Raw genomic sequence first — 26,044 nt, 5'->3', positions numbered from 1 at the left:
AATCTGTTAGTGAGCATCCCTATATGCCATAATCTATGCATATGTTGGATAGTATAGGACTTGCAGTGACTTGGGAATGAACTCGCTTATAAATCTTGAACTGGATGGACAACTAGTTTAGCAAAATATCGTAGCAATCTTTTTTCTTAATTTACCTTCAAGTATACTTTAGCTAGTGGTAGCTACACATCTTTTTTACACACTACACATTCATTACTGCTTTGAAGATAACTTATATGACAACCAATCAAAATTAAGATAAATATTCTCCAAACAAGGTCGTAATGCAGGACAAACCTATTGGGGTTGAACTGCAATTACTTTAAAGGAAAATTTATGCATATTAGAGAAGCTAATTACCGCTTCGTTCAATTTAAAAAAAAAATGCTTGCTTTAATTTGATTGCAATAGTTAATGCAAAAGATATTCCGTTATAACGAAATACTCATGGACCATTTAAAGGACGTGATAATTTACTCTCTCTTAATTCAGATGTTAGGTAAGAATTTGATTATACTTTGCACAGAAATCTGTTAATCGATTATATTTCATCAATTCTTAACAATTGCCCAGGAAACATTCAAATTCTTATAAAGGATGAAACCGGTCAGTGATTAAGATCAACAGTCCATTAAAATACAAATCATGAGCAGAGAAAAAACGGGTCTATTAATCATCAGAGGTGGGATCAGGTGTCATGGAAAAGAATTTATTCTCTGACGACCGGCCAAACACTACGTACACTCCTTATCATTATCCGTAGATAATTCATTGCATAGCAATAATTATGTAAATCATAAGTTAGAATTTGAATGATTGATTGTACTTACTGACAAATTCATTGTATTAACCATAGAACTCATGAAATGATGACTTTAAACGAAATTTTTGATGTCCTTGTTTCTCCTATGTATTTTACAATAACTTAAGGTCAGACGACACGTTCCTCAAAAATATGTTTTGTATTTCCTAATATTAAAAATAAAAAAAATTATTCATCATTGGCTTTCTGTTGTGATTTCTATGCTGTTTTCAATATGATTTTAAATATAAGTACAATGAAAATTGTGACACAGACCATTCAGAAGATAACCCATAAGGTTTATATAAGAAATATCCCCATCTGGTATCTTGTCCAAATGTCTGGTAAGGTACCTGAATTTTTGTGAGGAAACTTCTTTAATTACCTTTACTTTAATGACAATTTCTTTGGAAAAATTATATATTTTGTAGGAACGTGTCGTCTGACCTTAAAACACGTTTAAATTAAAGACTTGTTTGTACGTAAAGCACTAGCTCTTGCGTTTCGAACAACTGGAGACATAAAACCTAGGTTCAGGTGATATGGGTATATTGCTGTATAAGGGAAATTGACGAAGTTGAAGTAATGGATCTGTAATCCTTAGCTTCGACTAATTAGCCTGAGCGTTTTATCAATGTAACATAAACAACAAACAATTTGATAAACATAAAAAGTGTTTTTTTTATTTTGCACACAGGCACATTCAGATACACCCTGACACACACTAAAAGGGATTTTTCAGACATTTTGGAACTTTGCTTCAAATCCTTTTCGATCTCAAATAATAAGAAAAGAGTCATACAGTTGTGTGTCAAAAGTGAAGATAATTTTATTTTTTCTTTATATATTTCATTGAAAACAATATTTTGTAAAATCGCTGGTATGACAACATTTCTTGACAGATTTTACAAAAAATTTCTTGATAATCCAAGAAATTGTTGTAGTTAAACATGTTAAAAAAACAATAGTTTTTATCTGATAAGCATTGATAATTTAAAAATGTTGTAATTTAAGTGTGACATGAATTTTTAAGTCATATACTCACAACGAATTATATAGTCAACACTGATCTTAAATTTTAGAACTGATGTTTAGTGATGAACTATATTTTACTACATATTAAACGTGTAATGATCTTTTAAAGAAAGATAACTACACATTTTCTGGTTTAAGTACTGAAATAAATAATTAAATTGGACAAAAATTGACCATTTACCTATGATTTTACAAAATGTTGTTTTCAATGAAATATATAGAGAAAAAATAAAATTATCTTCACTTTTGGCACGCCACTGTATATTTGGAATCTGTGAAAATTATTCGAGCTAATTTGAAATTATTTATATTATTCGTCCTTTTTTCTGACTCCGAATGATTGACAAATAGATGTCAATTAAACTCAGCATTCTTGCCCTTTTAATTTGTTCGAGCATAAAACATATGTTCATGTGTACAATAGAGAAGTTTTATCATACTTTTTTCAAATGATAAGTTTTTAACTTTGGTTATTTTATAACTATTTGACACTTATAACTCAATCAAACGCACTCATTTTTTTCTTTGATGTCCTGTCAGTGAACAATTATTATATTAATTCATTTAACGACTCGGTACGTATATTGCATTAAACTCGAAATAAAATTTATCACAGAATCTGTCGTATATGAATGATATTTAGATGTATTACTGATTACTGCCACATTAACATTGGATGGTTTCAACTTTTCCATCGATTTGATCCATTTGTGAATTGTAATATCGTATGCATATAGAGTTAATGTTTGTCTTCCAAAATGAACACAATAGCATGTTAAGAAAACGAAACCTAATTCTAAACTGATATTGACAAGTAAGCTGATTCTACGAGGCATTATCCGAAAATAGTTTAATATCAGTATTTGCAAAGTCTTTGGTTTTTATATGACCTTGTTTGCAAATACAATCTATCGTTGGATCATTTTTAAACTCACATAATGCAATTGTTTAATTCTAATGTTTTGAGCATAAATTACTTTGTTTACCTGATCAATTTCGAGAATTTTCTGTAGGCGTGATTTGGTCAATAGGGTATGTACTCCTTGAAGATAACCTTACTATTTCATGGGGTCCTTCTTTTTTTCAATACATTTTTTGTATTGTTAATATGACTTGAGATTGGTATCTGTTCGTCTCTCACCTTGCATAATTGGCAAGGCTATCTGGTTTATAAGTAAATGGACGATACACATTAGCCATATGAAAACAAATAACAGTTTTATCTTTAAAAATGATTATGATTACCTTACAGTGAAACAATCTCTCAGCATCAATTCCCCTTTTATCAGCAACTGGGAGTCCATTCAAACCCAGACTTATAGTCCAATTTTTATTCTTCATCCACTTGGCGAAATGCCAATAAAAGTGGACTTGCAAATCCGGGTCTCCAGAAACGGAAGTAACTATATGTTCTCGGGATTCGGCGCTGGACAGAGAGGGGAGGAGGAGGGGGATACCCGGTACGGCGCAGTGTTATATTCCTATAACGAATCTCATGTCCGCCTTCATGTTCCTGTCAGCTCAATAACAAATGAAGGCGGGCTAATAAATACTGGTATGTATCTGTCTTTATCATATATTATATCTTTTATACTGAAATAATTATATTCTTATGCACATTCAGTGTTTTCATTTGGAATCAACAGCAGGTTTTACTGGTCCGTTTGATGCGTATTATTTTGCCGCAGACGTCCGGATTAGAGCCTGGCGTATCTGTGACTTCCCTCCAGCAAACTTTAGCACCAACATATATGGAGTCGGGGGTCCACGTGAGTACTGTTAACTTAAATAAGTTTTCAGATATCACATATGTGATTTATATTATCAGTTTTTGTCCAGGCTGTATTATCCAATAAGCAAATATGTACATACTGTGTAGATAGTTCGTTCGACGACTTACATAAGCCATATGCACTGCAGTCCGTAAAAAAGTCTCAGCTCAGAACGATGAGTTGAAAAAAAAATGTTTATCAATCATTGTAGCTAGGTTACGGTAATAAGTCACAGTAAATAAAACATTGTTTTCTTACTTTGCACATCCACATATCAGATATAATTATTTTACCTTTAGGTGCATCCTCGCAATGCTAGGGGTCCTCAGTCAGCAATTTGCAGTAGGACTCATGGCAAATGTCATTAGATATTAATCATCAGCTTCCCATACTTCTTCATTCACATCCATACAGGGTTTACTATCTCTCAACCGTCTCCTATTAGAGACAAATTCAACTTAAATGTGCTTTATCCTTTTACGAAACTGAAGAATGGTATTCATTTTTGATTTAACAGCCTACTCTCCAGGGGTAAACCTTAACCACAATCTGGGTGTCATTCCTGACTTAGTTATTGTTCAACTCAAAATGGCGGACGGTTTTGTGTATGAGGCGGATGGTAAGTGTTCCTTTATATTCGAAACTATTTCCTGAAAAAAAATTGGTATTTATAACATTTGTTCACTCATGGGGTTATCCAAACTTAATCTTTTTTATTATTTTTCTCCTTATGAAGAAAACAATCGTATGAAATTGTTGAATCATAGGTAAATATGATCTCCACTAATAATCCTTCTTGCTTTGAATAGCATTTCGACCATTAAAATCAATAAAAAAAATTCACACAAATTGCTACAAACCAGAGAGAGAGAGAGAGAGAGAGAGAGAGAGAGAGAGAGAGAGAGATGGCAAATTCAGAAACATACTCTGTGTTGGGTATTTTTAGGATGACTTTTATAAATCTTTCAACAAAAATGGCTTCCAACTTCTGATCTTAGGTGCTGTTTTTAAAGACAGGCGTTTATCGTCTGATAGAGCCTGTGGAACTGTTTTTGCATATGACCTCACCAGTATACGTGTGTGGGGAATGGCAAAAAGGCAAGGAACTGGTAAGAACAAATAAAAGAAAAAACAACTCACATTAGCTTCAGTGAAAGGTAAACGATTTTATTTTTAAAAAATGAAATAATTTCAAATCTGAGATGCCCGACACCTTAAAGACTTGCTTGTACATGCAAGAGCGACGGGAAACACACTGTATAGAATTTACGCACTTTGAATTTTTTTAAAGTGCGTTTAGAGTGAACATAAAAAATGTTTACTATGGAGATACTTAACGCACTTTCAAAAAATATGTCTAAAATAAAATTTCGGGACTTAGATTTTGTTAAATGACAGCAATATTTCATGGTGTTATACTTTTAAAAAATTGTCCCTATACAAATCTTTATGAAAAAAGTCTAACATTTCTCATGTTTTTGGTGAGCGGGCATAAAAAATGGATGTTTGACCGCTGAGTTGGACCTGATGTTGGACCGGTCGGTGAGATGGACCGCTTACATCACAGAATGGGCGAGCTTAATCTCATTTGAATTCATTGGTGTTCAACAGTGACGGACCTGATGTTACGTCACGGAAGACATGTACACTGTATATGTCAAAAATTAAAATAAAGTGAGAGATCTCTGGCAAAATGCGTTTTGTCGACCCTCGAACCAAGCTGTCTGCCTTCGGTCTAACTGCCTCAGGCAGACAGTTTGGTTCTACGATAAAACGCATGCTACCCTCGAACTCAGTCAATAAATATATAATATTTCTTCAAAAAGCCGAAAAAATGATCTACCCTCACCGAAGAAGGTAGAGGGGCCTTCAGCCCATTTCTTTTTCGTCGTCTTTCCAACCCAAATATGTGTATATACATTTTCTCATTAAATTTAAATTCATGTAAAAGTGGACCCAACCGCAACTCATTTGGAGGTTCAATTAATTGAAAATAGGTAGAATTATTTGAAAATATGTTAATTTGGCATAACATAAAGAAAATGCAATGAATTTTTTGTATAATATTTATTTTAAAACAGTTGGATATGTTGGTTGTGCTTATAAAGGATGGGGGACAGGGTATGCGGCCAGCTTAGCCCTACTTGTTATTAGTGCTTGGATACTACCAGCAGAGGACATAGTTTTCACCCAGACAATCACCGTCGCCAAAAATTCCGTCCATCCTAATATCCTTCCAATATCACCTACCGTATCAACAGACAATCATCTGTTTGTTGTCAAGGTTATCTCTTTTCACATGAAGAGAAAACTTTTAAAAAATGAAAATATGAATGAATGAACAATCCTATTTCATTAGTGAACTAAAGTTACATCTACATGTAAATGCAAAGCATTTCATTTTCTGCTTTTTCTTAATTTTAATGTTATTTTTAAGAATGCTGCAAAAGATTGATCTCAACAGACTTGACATAGTTATAATAAATTTATCGTTGACTGAATTTTTAAGAAAAACATTGTACCGTTATAATGCCCTGACTCTTCTATATACAATCAGGTAAAAGCCGACGATGGAGCTAATGAAGGGTTTGTATTCCATGGCTCAGGAACATCATTGACTGACGGTTCACTGTCAAACTACGGCGGAGTGATATATGCTTATGATGAATCAGAAGTACTTTTGTGGCGACCGAGTGATGACAATACTAATGGGTATATTTTGTATATGGGAGGAGACCTCGGGGGCGGGGCTTACCCACAAATGTCGACACAGGGCGATGTCACGGTCAGCATTATACGAACATTGACACCATATGGTAAATCAATTAAATAATATTTCATATAGTCTAGTTCTGCATTTTCATTAGAAAGTTTTAATAAATCAGCTTTGTATATCAAGAGGGAAATTGTGGAGTTGGAACATGCGTCGGTAACTGGAGTCAGATAATTGTTGTATGTGATTGTGTTGGCACCGGACTAAGTGGACAGTACTGTACAAAAGGTAAAAGAAATAGTGATCATCTGGTTCAAGTCAATATTAAACATCTCAGAAATGCATGTATTATCCAAGTATTGCACTATACATTTCGAAATTATAGGTATTCTTTTTCTTTATCAAAAGATAATACATGTAACTTGAAATACATGATACATATTAATTTACGTATCAGAAAATTTACTTAAAATACAAAAAATCACTTTGATGTTCACTATAAATTAATGGTACCCAGTGTTAATTCATGTGTATTACATTAAGCCACCTCCCCTCCTCCAAGTTCTCTGCTAGCAGGAGTAAAGGATGAAGAGGAGTCCAGACTCCTACATCTTGGATCAAAAAGAAATCTGACGATAAACTTGGAATTTCCCATCGAAACAAGTCCAAATATAGTTGTGGTTATAAAAGCCTCATCTTCTAAAGAAGTTATGGCACTAGCAAGCGCCAGTGTAACGGGAAAAGGCAACAATATACAACCCTTCTCAACAAGACTTTACTACAGCTTTTCGTCTTCCTCAATGATTGTAAGATTTACCGAATGGTAGAAAAACTAGAAATTATATTTAGGAAACCAATAAGTTTTTTAATAGTAGTTGTATAATGTAATTCTCTTGCAGTACTTTATATTTTATTCATATGTATCTTATCACATTTTTTTGGGGGGGGGGGGGGGCGCTTTTTAGCCCAGTGTACAAAGAAAAACACTTTGTTTGAGAATGAACAAGGTACAATTTCAATACATGTTAAGCCCTGCATTTTCCTAAAATATGAAAGTTATACCGTGTATTAGAAATTAAAATATTTTCTTTCTGAATTATGGAAATTCCATGCAGTAAGAATGCAAAATCGTTTTTCCCATATGACCTCCTAAATGATAATTGTAACGTCATTAATTTGTTCATTTTCCAGGACTTCCCTAAACAGTTGCAGAAGATATCAATTTTCAGTAGAATTTTCTTTCAGAAAATATACTCTGCCTCCGCCGCCCACAAAAATTTTAGATATGTTTCTTTAAAGCAGTTTACCTTATATATTCAAAAGCTAAAGTGGGCGACGGTGGCGGAAACTATTTTCTAAAGGAAAATAAGCATAGAAACGAGTCATTCTGAGGCCTTTCTTCATTAAACTTGGAAATGTACCAAATTAATCAAAATTGTCCGTCTTCATGCCATATTCTATAGTGATTTATCATATTCATCTACTTAACTCTTGTTATAGCCAATTTCATAACTTTTTAAGAACATTAAATTTTTAGGGCACAATAAGCCCAAACCGTACCCCTTCTTTTTAGTTTTATTGTCTCTAAATATGCTATGTCAGCATGTACAGTTGACAGCATTTACGGTCATGGGTCTCCTTTAATAATATGTCTGATACCTATCTGTATTCTTGCAATAATATTTTTATTTTTTGTGGTTGTAATATTTATTTTTTCTTTAATCTTGTTTCTTTTATGTAAAACAGATCTCCATACCTATATACGCGTTGCTCAAGTTGGTCGATTTCAAAATTGAAATTATAGTGGAAATAATATTCTCTAATACTGTTTATTGGCAGTTGGGGAATTTCTTACAATTGAAATTTGTTTTCAAGCATGAAATGAATTTTCAAGCATGAAAACGTGAAACTATAATTATGAAATGAAATATGGAGATAAAGAACAGTTTTCAAGCTCAAATGCCAGTTCACAAAAATAAATCAAGGGGTGAACACAGACCTTAAAGAAAAACAAAGGTGGGATCATGTGGCATGGAGGAGTAAGTATCCTCTGGCGATCGGTCACACCCATTTTGTGCTCTTTGTCATGCATTGGCAACAGAAAAAGGTTGATTTATCCATTTTGTGAAGGTAAACCATCTTTAAAATAAATTATTGATCCCTATTCAAACCCAATAACTAAATCTGATGTTGGAATTATAAGTTAAAACATATTTACTTCCATAATTTACGAAAAAAAATCACTAAAAGGAGTAAGGCTAAACTTTCGTGCATCAAATTTTAATTGTGCACAAAAAAATCAAGCTCTGGGATCATAACTGTGGATTTTTAACCTTAAAATGTTAGATTAAAAGGTAGCTAAACCAAAGCCTGCTTAACAATCTAGTAATTCACATTTCATTTTTTTTTTCAGTCTGGGTTTTATTTTATTTTCTCTGGCAACTTGTCCTTAGGAGATATTGTAAATTCTGGATCTTCAAACATATACAGAGATAATATGGTTACTATAATTTCCGAAATCTTTGTACAATCCATTAATGACGTCACTAACGGAGAGCAACACAAAGTGAATGTCATGATTCTAGTGGATGGAGTCGGCGTCTGGGGAAAAGACATTAGTTATATCATCAGCACATGCATTCTGGTTTGTTTTCTTATAAAACATCTAATATACTGTGTATGTTACACATAATTATCTAATTATCAGTTCCAGTAAATTAAAATTTAAAAACAATCTAAAACCAGAATTAACTGAAACCAAGATGCACTCGTGAGCAATTTAAAAGATTCACCATGGGTTGATAAAATCTACCTAGCTTTCTAACTATTGTGTTTATTTTTAGACTCCAATTAAGACACCAGAAATTTACCCCCGCTATCCATCCACCTCCTACCTTGAGCGCGGCACCATGACTCGGGTCACTGTGGACCTGTGGATGCCGTTGGCTAACCCTGACATTGTGGTGATATCCAGGAGTACCACGGGGGGAGAGGACACCAAACTCCGGGTCTTTCGCGTGGCTGTCACAAAAGTCGGAGAAAATTATCAACTTCCTGTAAGATATCACCTTATCTTGTGAGAATGGCTGGACATTAGGAAAATGTATTTATTTTATAGAGTTTAATATTTTTATTAAACTCCAACAATATTGATATAATTGACTGATCATAAATGTTTGTTTGTTGTTTGTATAAAATATCCTGCAATTTTTTTAAAAGCATCCTTTACCTTAATTTTTTAAATAAGGCAAACTTATTACAAAAAGATGTATGTTCTTTTTCATAATTCATATTATATATTTACAATGTCTACATTTTGCAAATTGTAAACGTACCGCATTGGGATTCAAACACAACAGTAATTCACATATACACTGTAGTATTACCCACTATAAAAAACATTTCCTTAATAACAAGGCTGGCTTGACCACACTTATGAAGTATTCTGATTTTATGTGGATTCACAGACTTCCTACAATAAGGGCGGTGCCAAAAGTATTATAAATTTCTAGTGAAGAGTTAGGACTTTTTGTAATTTTTATCTGAAGACAAGCAGAGCAAACATTAGTCATGTGAGCTTTGTGGTCCATGGGCCTTTTGTTGAAATACTTGTTTTCTTTCAGGTTATTCTAGAACGATATAATGTTGTTGGTACAGTTTGTAGTGACGTCACTGGAAACAAAACTCTCTACCTTACATTTCCAACACATTTTGCTAACAAAGGTTGGTATGGATTTTCATTAAATGTCATTTTAGTATAGATGATACAAATAAAATTTCATCAAAATCTTGAAAATAAGGAAAATAGTCATCCTTATTTATTATACCCCCCGCTAAAGTGGGAGGGTATATAGTAATCGGGATTTCCGTCCGTCCGTCCGTCTGTTACGCTTTATCTCTTATCCGCAACTCCTCTTACACTACTGAGTGAAATTTAATGCAACTTTCACAGAATCTTTATTACATATTACCATTGTGCACCTCCTATTTTACTTTTTTTATTCGACACGTATTTTACGTTTCCCATAGCAAAACATGGACATTGCCATTATATGTTTACCTATGATGTCACATATAGAAGCTTCTGGATAACATTTGATAGGACGAGTTATTCCTCTTTACACATTACCGTAAAACAATATATAGCAAGACATGGACATTATGGGAGGCTGGGGGTATCATTTAGTGAGCTCATTGCTCACAGTACCTCTGGTTTACATTTGCATACGTTTATCCACATAGATTTGTTTATCCACATAGATTTGAATACGTTTACATGACGATACTATAAACATATCTAATTAAATACATATATATATATATTGTAATTTATCATATTTGTTGTTATTGCAAACAATGAATTCCTTTCTTTTAAGACTGTAATCTGTGAGTTTTCTGTTAATGAGATTTGGATTTCATGACTTAATTTGTTTCCTTTGAAAGATAAAAACGCAAAGATGAGATAATATCGCCATTCAAAATTCACGTAGACAATGTTCCTCGTTAATATAATTATGATTTTTTTTACAAGAATAAAGATCAACACATTTTCTTATGCAATTTTCAACTTTTTTTGCAAGCCGGCCACTGTCCGATTCAAAATTTGCCACCCAAAAATTGTCTTTTCTTTTAAGGGCAGATGAAACAAACAAATTTTTTCGTTGGAGGAGACTTTATATCATGTCTCAAGTTTAGAAATGTGGATAATTCTTAGAATTTTTTCTCCAAAAAACTGGAAAACGAAATAGACTTGGAAAATATTAGTAATATTTCAATAAAATTACAAATATGGATATAACACACTCAGTAAAGGTTTACAGATGAATATAAATTTTAGAATATGTTATATTGGTGCTAAAAGTGTAATATAATCTTTAGAAAAGTATACCAAGCCAGGTGAATTTTATCAGGAAAAGCAAAATGGTAAAAATTACCCTATATGATATTGATGAATTTTTGTCATTTTGTTTTTCTTCCTAAAAATAACCTGGCTTGGTATATTTTTCTAAGGTTTATATTGCAATTTTAGCACCAAGATAACATATTCTGAGAGGATCACTTCATTATAAATAGGAATCTGACCTATAGGACCGGGCTTACTTTTTTCTCTACAAAAAGCTTGTCGATTTCCGTTCCAATTAATGACATTAGGCTGAATACATATAATAATTTGGTTTTTTTCCCTTAATTTTTATTTCAGTTATTAGAGGTAGGAGGAACCCTTTCATTGATTTTCTGAGTTTGTTATCTCCGTATGTACTAATTGATATTTGTCTTTACTTCTCATGGTTCATAAAGGTAGTGTCTACTGTGTCTGAAATTCTGTTCTTTATGTCTACGCTAATTATCCGTGGATATAATAAAACATTTCATTAATGTATGCAAATTATATAGGCATAAATGAGAACCAAGGGAGTGCCTTTACTGAAATATGTAGCCAAAATCAATGTGATTAAATTCTAAGGAATATATACAATTGAAATTCACAGCAGCTTAATGCTGCCAAGAATACCTGTATTGAGTAACACATACAGGTGAAACACAATATAGGGCGCATTAAGAATACCACATTGTTATACATGATTTTTAGAAATGTTATTTTCTTTACATGTTATTTATCATAATTCATTTATAGGCATACTTATAAAAGACTTGTGTGCAAAATTTTGTTGATCTAGCCTTAACAGAAGTTAAGTAAATGCAAAAAATGTACCCCAAAAATGACTTTTTTTCAGCGTTATGCGGTTGCACTTTGAAATTACAGCATTTTTCAATTGAAATAATTGTTAAATATCATACATTTTCATGCCAGTGATCATTATCAGACTTTAGAATTTATTTTACAAATTATTTTGGTGCTCGAATTTTCAGGATTGAATAACAACTTTTGAAGATATGAAAGAAAATGTAATAGGGGTGCAATGTTATACATTTTTCACATGAGTTTAACCCTCTCATTATGCCAAATAAAAATAATGTCCCTATCATTTATTTCCTCAGATTTCTGTCTAAAATCACAGTATTAATGTTCTGTTACTTACAGAAAAAAGTTGGGTTAATGTAACACTTGTAATGAAATTTCATCATGTTTTAATGTGGACAATTAAGTTTTTACAAAAACTGTAATGTCCGTAACCACTTTAATTCTGTGAAATTGGAAGGCTTTATAAATATCTTTAAGTTAACTAATTCCCTAGACTGGCGTCTCGTATAGATGCTGAGATGTGTTGTAATTTTCCTGATCATCACCACTGTTTCTCTGTTATCATCACAAATGTGGTTACGGACACTACAAAACCCTGTAGTGTCCGTAACCTATACTTGAGGCAGTTTGAAACAGGCGGTGTTAAAACACTAATGCTAGTTTTCATTGTTTAAGGCAACTGGTGTTACATTTAAGAAAATCTTTGTTGAAATTCCTCTATTTAAGGTTAAGTTTCATCCTATTTTAAATAATTTGCAGAGTGTGTAGTGTCCGTAACCAAAAGTTGAAAATGAAATATCTTTATTTTTTCTCCATAAAATTTACAGAAATTTTTTTGAAACAGTGTATTATTAAATTTAGATATAAAAAGATGTTTATTAGCTGGAATTCTTTTAGATCATTTGGTTTTTTTCTTTACTGCAAGTACTAAAATAATGATTGGACACCCACAATGACATATAAAAATAGTCAGAAATTATTACCATGTGTTACATAACCCATATTTCTTGTGATATATTGCTTCATTTGTCTAGTTGCTCATTAGGTAGTATCTTAAAATGTGTTAAATGCAAGTAAATTTGCATTCAAAATGTTAAACAGTGGGGAAGTAATTTGGTTACGGACACTACAAAAAATTTCAAAATAGAAAACAACTAAAATTATAAAAAATTCAGATAGAGTATAGTATATTTAACTGTCTGAAGAAAAAATAGAATGCTTCATAGAATAAAAAAAAATAATTGAAGAAATATTAGTGAGCTTTATTCTTCAAGGTTTGACTTTTCTACTTGCACATAACACCTGTATATTTACGAGGGCCGTTCAAAAATTACGCGGACTGTACTATTGTTTACTCTTACAGACGTCATATAGTTATGAAATTTCACAGAAATAACTATCTTAAAGATTCCAATAAATTTTGGGCAAAATTTCTGTATTTTAAAAAGAATCCACTAAAATTATCGGTATATTGATATCACTGATGGAGAGGTACGGAGCACGACAAAAAAATTTAAATTGTTCTATTATTATGTATTAAGATTTCTGACGTGATATTTGAAGTACTAACAGTAATATAGTGATTTTTCTCTGATGTGATTCCCGTGAAAACGACTGTGAAAATGACGTCTCCTGAATTGACGGCGCAGCACACTTTTGGTAAATTATGCGTAATGCTCGAGATATCGCCAACATAGATCCAAAATATGCATAATAAAACATGTAGTAAACTAGGGTATTCGTGAGATTCGTCCACAAATGGCAAATTGAAATTTAAGACCGTTAGACCTCTGTAGACTATACGGGAGGACGGGGGAAAATTATCGATGAAAACTTTATCTGGACTGTAAAGAATGTGTTTGAGAGTCACCAATATCACACTATATCTCATAAATACCTGCGGTTTTTGGTTTTTAAACAGAAAAAGAATATTATTTACTTGTTAAATAGATTTTGAGCTTGACAAAAATGGTGTTTGGATGTTGAGTAGATAAGGTAACTTAAACTATACAGGTACTCTTGGGAAAATGTTGAGAAAATGAAAGCTCAGTCACATAATTTTTTATAATGCATGTGACGTCGAAGATTTTCTGCTCCGTGACTTAATGATATGTCCTGAAAAATCAGTCAAAATTGATGCCAATTTACAATATTTTGATATGAAATTTTGAAGACCATATAAGTAAAGATTCTTTAATATTATGTTGTGACATTTTGCCTGATTATGTCGTCAATTTTTTTTTTGTGTGCAACAAGTCCGCGTAATTTTTGAACGGCCCTCGTAGTTACATGTGTATATATTTATTCAAAGTATATTGGTTATGGTATGCTTTTAGCAGATGAAGTTGAGATCTGAAAAAAAAAAAAAAATCGGGAGAAACTGAAACGAGAAATAAAATGCTGAAAAAAGGGCTGAAAAACAAAACCTTAATCCTCAAGCCTGTGAAAAATTAAAGTATTGTGTAGTGTCCGTAACCCTTAAATTTGGTTAATTGACTTCGTTGATCAGTGTACCTACATTCTAAATAGTTTTCATAAAACTTCAATGATTTAGAGAACTTGTCTTCTGTACTTTAGTTATATAGTTATGTGAAAAAAGGAAGTTTCAGGATTTCCTATAGTGGATTTTTTTCTATCGGCATTAGTTCTGCAAGTAAATTGTTTACGTGAAACAATATCTAATTTGTATGTACTTTGTATTTAATAATCAATTAAATCTGATTTATAATAGTTCAGAAGTTTATAAAATGTTTGTTTTTTTACCACAAACCAAAAGCCAATCATAAATATTTGGGTTTTGTAGTGTCCGTAACTTAATGAAGCTATATAATTATTTTAGAAAATTTATGAAAATGAAATTTCCTATTTTAATGGAACTTATTTTATATGAATTTATATTTCAACAAACGCATAAAAAGTGTTCTTTATAAATAGTTTTTTCTTTATTTATACTGGTTTTAAAAAGTTCACATGAAATGAAATACTACCATTTTAAACAAAAATGTACAACGTAAGAACTGTTTTCATTTTAAAGTATAATGCCACCTTTTATAGTCAAACTTTTGTCCATATTTTATATTTTTATATGTTGTTTGTTTGTGAGCAGTTGAAAAAAATAGAGCTTATAAAAAGTTTTCAATATTTATTTCAAAGAAAACAACACTTGTAGTGTCCGTAACCTGTGAAAATGAGGTCATTATCAGCTTGTAAAAAACAAAGTTCTAATGTGAATTTCATAAAACAGTTTAAGTTTCAGATCCTTTAGACACTCTACTTTTTAGAAAAAATATTTTTTGGGCAAAATAAAGACCCAAGTGCAACCTTACTGTTCCCTATATTGTGTTTCACCCGATAGTGAGTTATTCTTGTCCTCGGAGAAAGTGTGCTTATACTGAGGTTCGTTCCGCCTGACTGACAACTGTACATTGAATTGTTGCGATTTGATATTTCTCTAGTGTTTCTTATATCAAAAATGGGCGTGCATAAAGGATAGATAATTGAAGGAAAAATACACAAATCTATATAAAAAAAAAATTTTAATAGTCTTTGAAAAGGCGAAAATTAAAAGTTTCAAAGTGTTGTACCACGTGGATTCGAACCCCCCCCCCCCCACTTTAAAAGAAAGTATTTAAGTTGTAAAAGTCAGCACTTATATCAACTGAGCTAGTCTGACTATAAGAATGAATGTCAGAAATTTAAAGCAGGTTATGAAAATCAGGTTTCCTTATTTTTTGTAGTTTTTTTGTGAATTTCTACCCCAGGGCAGGGGTGCCCCTTAAAAAAATCTTATCTTAAAATATTCCTTACATCCTAACCTATCAAAATATCACAATTTTATTTAGGGGCAGGCCTGCCCTGAAGGACTTCAAGGCCAAAATTCATGCAAAAATCAACGTTTTTACGGACAAAATGGTGTTTAGGTCAACTTTGGAAGTTTATTGTAAAGTTGTAAATAATAAATTTGAGGTATAAAATACAAATTTGAAAAATTTAGACATATATACAGTAGAAAACAACAAATAAAGATTGGTTTTTAAATGTCGTTTTTTCCGGGAAATTGTTCTCTCCTATAGGTCAATTCTTTTGTTAAAGTGAATACATCCTTTGTAATCACCTGTAAACCTTTACTTGTGTGATTTGTCTATTTTTGTTTTTTTATTGAAATATTACCAATATCTAACAAGTCTATTTCATTTTCCAGTTCTTAGGATAAAAAATTCTAAAAATTATCCACTTTTCTAAACTTGTGACATGTTATTAAGTCTCTTTCAAAGAAAAAAAATTGTTTGTATTATCTGTCCTTAAATACAAATGCACGGCTTATTTTATATGAAAATTTCCTGAATTATCCAGCAATTTCAGAGTGTATTTTAGAAAATTGTCGAATGCAAAACATTTATTTGCTTCTCGCTGCTCCTTAATGCAATATGATCTGCGTTTTTGACAAATTCATTTTGTTGTTAAAATGTGATATAATGATTAATTTGTATGTAATTCAAACCTTTATGATCAATTAAACCAAAATAAAATTTTTAATTCTTTCAGAAGAAAAATTTCTCTACAATTGAATATATAACATTATATAAGAAAACAATACACTGTATTGTATAGGATGACAAAAATGTAATTTTGCTTCAATCAAAGCTTATTAAAAGTTCTTCCATTGCAAATATGAACAACAAAAGTTGATAAATGTTCTATTTTTCTGTCATTGAAGTTGTTGATTACAAATTTGCAACAAATTTTTCCCATGTCAAACTTACAGCTCATATTGCTTTAACAACCGTCGACGTTATTTGAAACTTAAGAAGTTGTATCATTTGTAAGAATAAACATTCATTTTATTTTACGTTGATACCTTTGAATCCATCCCTGTTTTATTTTACGTAGATGCCTTTAAATTCAATTAAACCAAAATAAAATTTTTAATTCTTTCAGAAGAAAAATTTCTCTACAATTGAATATATAACATTATATAAGAAAACAATATTGTTTAGGATGACAAAAATGTAATTTTGCTTCAATCAAAGCTTATCAAAAGTTCTTCCACTGCAAATATGAACAACAAAAGTTGATAAATGTTCTATTTTTCTGTCATTGAAGTTGTTGATTACAAATTTGCAACAAATTTTTCCCATGTCAAACTTACAGCTCATATTGCTTTAACAACCGTCGACGTCATTTGAAACTTAAGAAGTTGTATCATTTGTAAGAATAAACATTCATTTTATTTTACGTTGATACCTTTGAATCCATCCCTGTTTTATTTTACGTAGATGCCTTTAAATTCAATTAAACCAAAATAAAATTTTTAATTCTTTCAGAAGAAAAATTTCTCTACAATTGAATATATAACATTATATAAGAAAACAATACACTGTATTGTATAGGATGACAAAAATGTAATTTTGCTTCAATCAAAGCTTATGAAAAGTTCTTCCATTGCAAATATGAACAACAAAAGTTGATAAATGTTCTATTTTTCTGTCATTGAAGTTGTTGATTACAAATTTGCAACAAATTTTTCCCATGTCAAACTTACAGCTCATATTGCTTTAACAACCGTCGACGTTATTTGAAACTTAAGAAGTTGTATCATTTGTAAGAATAAACATTCATTTTATTTTACGTTGATACCTTTGAATCCTTCCCTGTTTTATTTTACGTAGATGCCTTTAAATCCATTCCCCTTTTATTTTACATAGATGCCTTTGAATCCACCACTGTTTTATTTTACGTATATGCCTTAATTTAAATCCATTCCCCTTTTTACGTAGATACCTTTAAATCCATCCCTGTTTTTTTTTTTTTACGTAGATTCCATTAAGTCCATCCCGTTTTAGTTTACGTAGATTCCATTAAATCCACCACAGTGACTGTTTTATTTAAGTAGATGGCTTTAAATCCATCCCTGTTTTATTTTACATAGATGCCTGTTAATTCCTTCCCGTTTTATTTCACGAAGATGCCTATAATTCCATTCCCGTTTGATTTAACGAAGATGCCATTAAATGTTTTCTCGTTTAATTTTACGTAGGTACCCTTCAATCCATTCCTGTTTTATTTTACGTAGATGCCTTTGAATCTATCACTGTTTTATTTTACGTAGATTGCTTTAAATCATTTCCCGTTTTATTTTACGTAGATGCTTATAAATCCATTCATAATTTATTTTACGTAGATGTCTTCTGTTCTCGTTTAATTTTAAATCCGTTAAAATCCATTCTCGTTTAATTTTACGTAGATGCCTGTAAATCCATTCACGTTTAATTTAACGTGGAAGGCTTTAAATCTATCCCCGTTTAATTTTATGTAGTTGCTTTTGAATCCACTCCCCGTTTTATTTTACATAAATGCATTTGAATCCACTACTGTTTTATTTTATATAGATGCCTTTAAATCCATCCCCGTTTAATTTAACGTAGATGCCTTTAAATCCATCTTTCTTTTAATTTTACACAGATACCTGTGAATCCATCCCCGTTTTATTTTACGTAGATAGCTTTAAATCCATTCCCGTTTTAGCTCACCTGAGTGGGACATTGAAAAATCTTCTCAAGAACCACTGGGCCAGAAAAGCTGAAACATAAGTGGAAGCATCCTGAGGTACTGTAGATTCTAAATTGTTCAAATCATGACCCCCGTGGGTAGGGCAGGGCCATTTTATAGGGAATACAAGTTTTACATTGAAATATATAGGAGAACAGTGTAAAAATCTTTCTCAAGAACCACAGGACCACAAAAGCTGAAACTTATGTGGAAGCATCCTTGGGTAATGGAGATTCTAAATTGTTCGAATCATGACCCTTTGGTATTGTCAAGGTCAAGATTGGTATTACATCCATCACTATTTATTTTACGTAGATGCCTTTAAATTCATCACTGTTTTATTTTACGTAGATGCCTTTGAATCCACCCCCGTTTCCAGCAGAGACTTGGTCAGACTAGAAACTGTCGTGTACATGGACAAGGAATCTCAACTAAATACCAGATATTCACTGGAATTCGTCATTGTCGTCGATGGTGTTATTTTATGGAATTCAACGTTTAATTTTATTTCTTCGAATTTTCTCTTAATTCCGGTAAATCCTATTAACATTCTAGGTTGCTTTGTATCGAAGTCTTCTGAAAATGAATTTTTGCATCCATACAAGTTACATAGAATAATACTCAGTGCATTGTTTAATATGAAACTAAGTTGTTTTTAATATTAATTGAAACATTTATCAGTTATAAATTACCAGTATTGTGTATTTAAGTCTTTTGAAAATAATTTTGCATACTTTAATACATAGAAAAATATTTCAGTGTATTATTTAATATGGAAATGATTAGTGTCTATATTTCAAAGCATATTCATGTATACTACTAGTATTTATTTAAAGCGGCAATAAGGCTGCAAATCGTGTGCTTTTTCATTCAAATTTACCCAATATATCATTCAGGAATAAGGTAAAAAGATGTTATATTAATCTCCCAACTAATTTTTTGTCAGGTAAGTTGCTTTTTAATTTCAAGCCCTATTTTCGTTTAATTCGTTTTGGTCGACTTTGTCAATGTAGCAGGCCTACCGGGCTTCCCTCTCTTACCATGCTGTTTTGTTTATGAAAACTACGCATGCGTGTATAGCATGGAATGTGGAAACCGAACACGTTGCGATGTAGATATTTATGGGCCATAAATAATTATTAATTTTAATGAAATAATCAGAATTATATACTTATGAAACTTATGAAACTTACTTATGAAACTTGTAATTTTCTGAAAGTGTATACATCTATGAGTATGAAAAAAATTCCAAATCCTATACGAAAATTTTAACAAGTCTGTTTTTGAAGAGATTGTCACTTTAAGTTTGTATATAGTTTTGAAATCAATGATAATTATTTATTTTTTGACATAAATAAACATATATGAAAGCGCTTACGTTTTGGCAAGAAGTGGTGTTGCCCTTATTTTATTTTCATATTGATTACCGAACACTGTGATATATATACATATATAGAGCCCACAGATCATTTGTAATGTAGGTCATACAGAGAATGAAGACCCTTCCCTATAATGATTTGCTTTCAACTGGGAGAGAGTTTACCTCAGATGTTAATTTGACATCATCACAATTTGGTGTGTATCAGTTTAATGTGACTCTGACGTCACTGAAATCAGGAGGACAGGGAGCGGCGGGCCTTCTTATCACTTCTGTAACCATTGGTAACACCGGAAGTAACGTCCTTTGTTCTGCTGTGAGTGTCTACTTCAAAAGATCAAACAATTCCAGGATTCAGAATGTGGCGGAGGTGACCCTGAATATTACAAACTTTGGATCCCCTGTCCCCTCAGCCACGGAGGATAAAGATTGGCTGATACTGAAACTCACCGCAATCCCCGTCCCTGTGTACACAAAATTAACTGAGGTTCATACCATTAAAATCAACACCAGTTCTGTCAGCTCCCAGTTCAACTACACTATTTACGGAGAAGTTCCATATGATGTATGTTTCATTTTTTCTATTCAAAACCGTTTTAATTGTCAAACATATGAATATAATATAATTCTCTTTGGTGTCTCTTTCAGCAAAATATGATGTACATCGTGGATATTTACCATTATAAGTCCGTTGCATGTATTTCCGAAAACCAGACTTTTGAATTTTTCATAAACATTACCACGGTGAAGAATAAAACTCCTGGACCGATGTTCATTACTTTACCCGTAGGTGACACCGTGTTCTCTGTTCAGGAATACAAGATTGTTCATGTCGGGGAGAACCTTTTGCGCTGTTTTCAGACAATCCAACTTGATGGATCACTTGATCGATACATGTAAGATAGGAATATGTTATGATGGCATACAAATGTCCCAAGTTTTTGTAATATCTCATGAACCTCAGACATGGTATTCACATCGATACGTGTTTTTCGTTTTCAAGTGATGCTAACGTTTGTCTTCAGAATGTTGTAGGCATAAAAATCATTAATATATGGGTTGAAATAATGATATTTAGATTTCATTAGCAAGAACTGTTCGATACTTGATAGAAACCAGGTTGCAAACTACAAAAGTATAATTCAACAAAGTTCCAATCACTTGAAAACCTTTGGAAGTTGATCATATTTATTAAAAAATAAATAGTTTTAAGGTTCCAGAGTTTGAGGATTAGGAATTGAGCTCTGTATTTTTATTTGTTTTCTGCTTTTACTTTTTGTATCTTCATTTGATCACCTGTACATATTTTTGTCTTGTAGTATTTATGAAGACGGTTCCTTTGGAAATATTAGTTTGGAATTTCCTCTGCTGTGTAATAATGAGGTCACTAGTGATACTGACGGCGATATTCTTACTATAAGGGTGGTAGTTAGTCTCCGCAAGGACGCACAAATTGGCGCGTCATCAGTGGAATATTTTACAGTCGAGATCACATCACCTGGCTTTTTACAGACTGTGACGTCATCACTACTTTTTACAGTGCAAATACCGGTTTGTTTGAGTTAAGAAATAGTGGGATTGTTAGTGAAATGTTTTTTTTTCATTTCCCTTTTTAATGATAAACAAAACTTTTCTTTCAGACAGTTTCACTTAGGCCTTTGATTGTTTATGGTATTGAGGTCCTTAAAACCTTCACAGATGTAATTTTATTTCCCTCAAAGTGTCGTGTAGAATATAGCATTGATGGCATCATTTACAGTACAACTAATGTAAGTATTGCACTGTAAGCAGAAATTATAAGCGTTTAGATCTACATGGAATGTAATTTTAATGTATTAGTTAATAGTTATTTTTAAGTATTAAATTGTAATAATTGTAACGGATATGCTTAATTAAAATCATTATGATTACTGTTGTATATCAAACCTTTCAATTTCGGGTCCATTTTGTTCTCGACATCCTTTTTATACATGTACGTATATTGTATTTTCAATAATTTTTTTGATTAATATTATTATCATACGTCTCTCTTATTTCTATTCCAGTTAATTTATGTCAGTGAAAACGCTTCTCACGCGGTGTATGACCTTGAGAGTAGATCTTTTGCTGTCAAGCTGCATCTTGCAGAAGCTGAACGAGGAAATTCGACGTGTTGTGTACTACACCGATTCCTCTATTTAAATAGTATGTTCAATGTTCAGTGTCATTCAGTGTGGTTATTAATATCTTTTGGGATTCAGATATTTGTTGGTTTTCACTAACATATATTTGTATAGATTTAAATAAAATGATTAAGATTACTTTTGTCTTTTGCGAATTCAGGACATTAATCCAATTTCGGTAAAATATTTCTATCAAAGATAACACCATTATTTAGTTTATCTTTGGGGATAAGGTGCTAGTGAAGGTTTGGCTATGCTTCGTCAACTTTATTTAAGATCTTTCATGTTTGCTAGGCTCCTATTTTGTATTGTTTTATGAACCTCGATATTGAATACTGTTCGTTATCTCTATATCCTTCATCACGCATGGCAGATGTATTCCTTCCTTGTGACAATTTTTTAAGGTCCACATTTTGACCACGTACCTCTGATCTTGGAGTTTGACATATTTTGAAAAAAAAAAGGCAATTACAGTGTAGCTGGTATATGATCCACGCAGTAGTGTTTTATAAGCACATCTTCTTTAAAATAAAATCTGAGGCTTTAAATGATGCAGTTTTTGGACTCATCTTAACTTTGATAAAGGATAGAATAATACTTGTCTGTCAAATATATATATATATATATATATATATATATATATATATATATATATATATATATATATATATATATATATATATATCACTGTTAAAATAAACTAATATTAATACTGAGACCATATCAGTTTAAGTACAATAAAATAGAAAATATCAAGTCTTCAAGATCATTTACTAGAACTAGTAGTCATTCTGTAAATATTCATTACATCACATCATAATGCAATTTCTATTTCACAGTCGAAGAAAGTTTGCAGGTTTTGGGGGGTATCAGTGAACAATTGCTGCCTGGACTACCTTCAATTTTTGACCGGAACAACGACTCATGCATGCAACTTCCGGTCCAGGGGCACACTCCGCCAATTCTATGGATGCAGATAAATACATCAGTGTTATGGGGGTTGAATCCTTCTAGTTTTGTACTTAGCGTTTTAGGACAAGGAATTAATTGTAATAAACATAATAAGAAATCCGTACTACAGGTAATTGCAATTGTTTAAATTATATACTATATAAAGTACATACCTCATAACTGATATGTTCTGCTGAAAGCCTATTTGATCAGGAAATTTTAATCAATCGTTTATACTTAAGTACCGTAAATCTCAAATACTAGACAGTATTAGTATTGCAGATTTATGAGTGTTACAGCATTATGAAAATCTACAGTTGAACGTAAGAAATAAATATTGCAGATTGATTAGATTTCTCGTGTAATCATTTTTAAAGGAACCTCGTGTTGTTTTAGTATTATTGGTTTTATCCTAATATTTATATTAAAATCATTGAAACCTCAGGCAATGCTGATTAATGAATTTGATTCTTTTTAAACATTTAAAATCGAAATTTCTTTTGTGTAAGTATTGCTTTTCAAGAGAGCTATTCTAATGTTGAAAGTGCAGTTAAACATCACTTATCAGCTTTATGGATATTAGTGTTACATCCCTGTAAATATTTTTAATCTTTCAGTCTTTTTTAACCACGTTTTCACCATGCTTATGGGTAATCCTAAAACACTTCTATAAAACGAAAAACAAATGTTAGAGATTATAATTCTTATTTATTTATTAGATCTATGTTAAATATGTATATTTGAAAAATATATTTCTGTAATTGAAAGAAGATACATACCAGGTGTGAAGAAAATTTCAATAAATTTTAAACATGAACTCCTCCAAAGGAAGAAATTCAGTAATCCCATACTGTGAGGTAAACAATACCAATGAAACGCAAATATTATAACATAGTGTTCCCATTATAAGCTATTTTATAAAACATTCAAGATGTACATGTTGGTATACTTACGACTGATTTATCTTTGTTACAGGTGTACTACCCAACATCCCCTACGTCTGGAGATTTCCGCGGGGAAGTGACGTATTGTATACCACGTGACAGCGAATCATCTGGTCAGTGTATATATCTCTGTCCCTGTGCGGGGCCCCTCTGTTCAGTGGCTTACGTGTTCATGGCCAGCAGTGACATCTCATACAGCTGGACAGTTTGTGAAATATCGGCTGAAAATGAATGAATTTAAACACAGTTATAATTTCTATCCCTTAAACAAATTGTTGATGCTGTATGATATTGTATTTTAAATTAAGTTGTCTATAAAGTTATCAGAATTTATGCTTTAAGTAAATGCATATAAAGTTTCAAATGACAAGAAATTTTCATATTTAAATATAATAATTATTAAGTATAGTAATACATTTACTGTACATTTAAAAAATGGGGACAGAGGTACAATAAGTTGGAAAATTTAGTCCAAGAATCTGTAAAATGCAATGGTAATCGTACTGAGGTAGACAAAGAAAATCGACGCTGTTACCTGTTTTATTATCTGCCACCACTACATATTTCTCATGTTAGTGTCAACCAATATTTTAGTCACCTCTGAATTTCTGTATACAGAAGGATACTAGATGTTTCTTAAAACATTCATTACTGTAATGTCAATCCTTTGTTCTTGCTGTCTATATACATTTAATTGTTGCAGTATTATAATATTATAGAATAGTCTAAGTAGTGATATCCTTCAAATTTGAACTATAACTATTAATTAAAACATGAATACTTAGCAAACAGCAAGGATCGATATACATTGGCGGATCCAGAGGGGGGGGGGGTGGGTTCCGGGGGTTGGACCCCCCCCCTTATTTTTTGCCAAGTGGAGAGAGAGAGAGAGAGAGGATAAAACGCTTTCCAAGAATAAATATTTGTACGTCTAACTTATGTACTGAATAGATAGATTCTCACACATTTAGTTTCATCCATTCACCTTCACTAATGATATTTTTTATGAGAGAATGGTAGAAAATATTCTACTTATTTTTATATATCTTATACATGTATATGATATATAACATGCTTGGTTTAATTTGATATTAGATTCCCGTGATCTTTGGCTGTGTTGGTTAGATTTGTACCGTTTTTTATCATATCTTTTGAACGAATTAACATGTAACTATTTGCTTTAAACCCCACCCCCACCCCATCCAAAAAAGTTTTTCAAATTGTAAAAGAAACTTCATTGTACTCTTCGGAAATGCTGCAAATCCATTCAATTTTAAGGCTTCAGTAGTTTTTGAAATGTGTGTTACAACGCACTTTGAAAAATTACGCACTTTGAAATTTTTTTTCAAAGTGCATTAAATTTGGGTACAAGCTAACGCACTTTGAAAAAATCCAATTATGAAAATTCTTCCTCTCTCATACGTTTTACTGTACTTAAAAATTTGTAGTTTTCATCTGTTTTAATTAACTCATTAAATATTTAAAGTTTTCAGCGTCATACCAGTTATGTAAATACATAATTATATAAATGTTTTGTGTATAGCATAGACATCGAGATCGGGCGAAGGGCCATGGGAGGGGAGGGGGGGCTTAGCCCCCCCCACCCCACTTATTTTGGAAAGATATGTACATCGTATAAGCATTGAAGATGCAGCTTACCCTTTTGGGGTTTATTGCTCCTCTCCCCCGTTTGTTACCGACACCTATGTATTGGAAACATAAAGATTTGGACTGAGGAATCTTATACCCGTCTTCTCCTCTTTTCGACGGGAGTAAATCGATTCATAAGTTTTTTGAAAGATAAATAACAAATAAAATCTTTACATTACTAAAATATGATTTCATTTTTTTAAAGTCTTAAACTTTTTTTGCCAAGTATATTTTTAGTTTCTACATACATAGCTTAATTAAAATTCAAATCAAAAAATGGGGGTCAATGCGCTTCTTTTGGCGCTGCAGTACATTTATTATGACCTTTTCGCACTGAAATTTGTGTCTTAATTAAAAATTAAAGTTTTCCCTCCAATATTTTTA

At 31.8% G+C, this 26,044-nt stretch overlaps 1 protein-coding gene across 1 annotated transcript; it reads left to right on the top strand.

Annotated features, from left to right (window-relative positions):
- Positions 1-1,139: 1,139 nt before the first annotated feature.
- On the top strand, positions 1,140-24,702 carry LOC134254358 (uncharacterized). The gene is made up of 20 exons (XM_062736883.1): positions 1,140-1,146; positions 3,090-3,392; positions 3,484-3,606; positions 4,127-4,228; positions 4,608-4,718; positions 5,691-5,893; positions 6,167-6,425; positions 6,509-6,610; positions 6,866-7,128; positions 8,736-8,966; positions 9,166-9,378; positions 9,946-10,045; positions 18,927-19,108; positions 20,057-20,518; positions 20,602-20,849; positions 21,273-21,504; positions 21,594-21,722; positions 21,999-22,137; positions 22,955-23,196; positions 24,042-24,702. Exons 1-20 carry the CDS (start codon positions 1,140-1,142, stop codon positions 24,243-24,245), a joined length of 3,855 nt encoding a protein of 1,284 aa, XP_062592867.1. The 3' UTR covers positions 24,246-24,702.
- The last annotated feature ends 1,342 nt before the right edge of the window (positions 24,703-26,044 follow it).

The sequence above is a fragment of the Saccostrea cucullata genome, unplaced genomic scaffold, assembly GCF_032062105.1.
Source record: "Saccostrea cucullata isolate Sc308-1 unplaced genomic scaffold, CSIRO_AGI_Scuc_v1 ctg7771, whole genome shotgun sequence".
NCBI classification, from domain to species: domain Eukaryota; kingdom Metazoa; phylum Mollusca; class Bivalvia; order Ostreida; family Ostreidae; genus Saccostrea; species Saccostrea cuccullata.
Note: the sequence above shows the minus strand (reverse complement) of the source record. Positions and strands in the feature narration are given on the sequence as shown.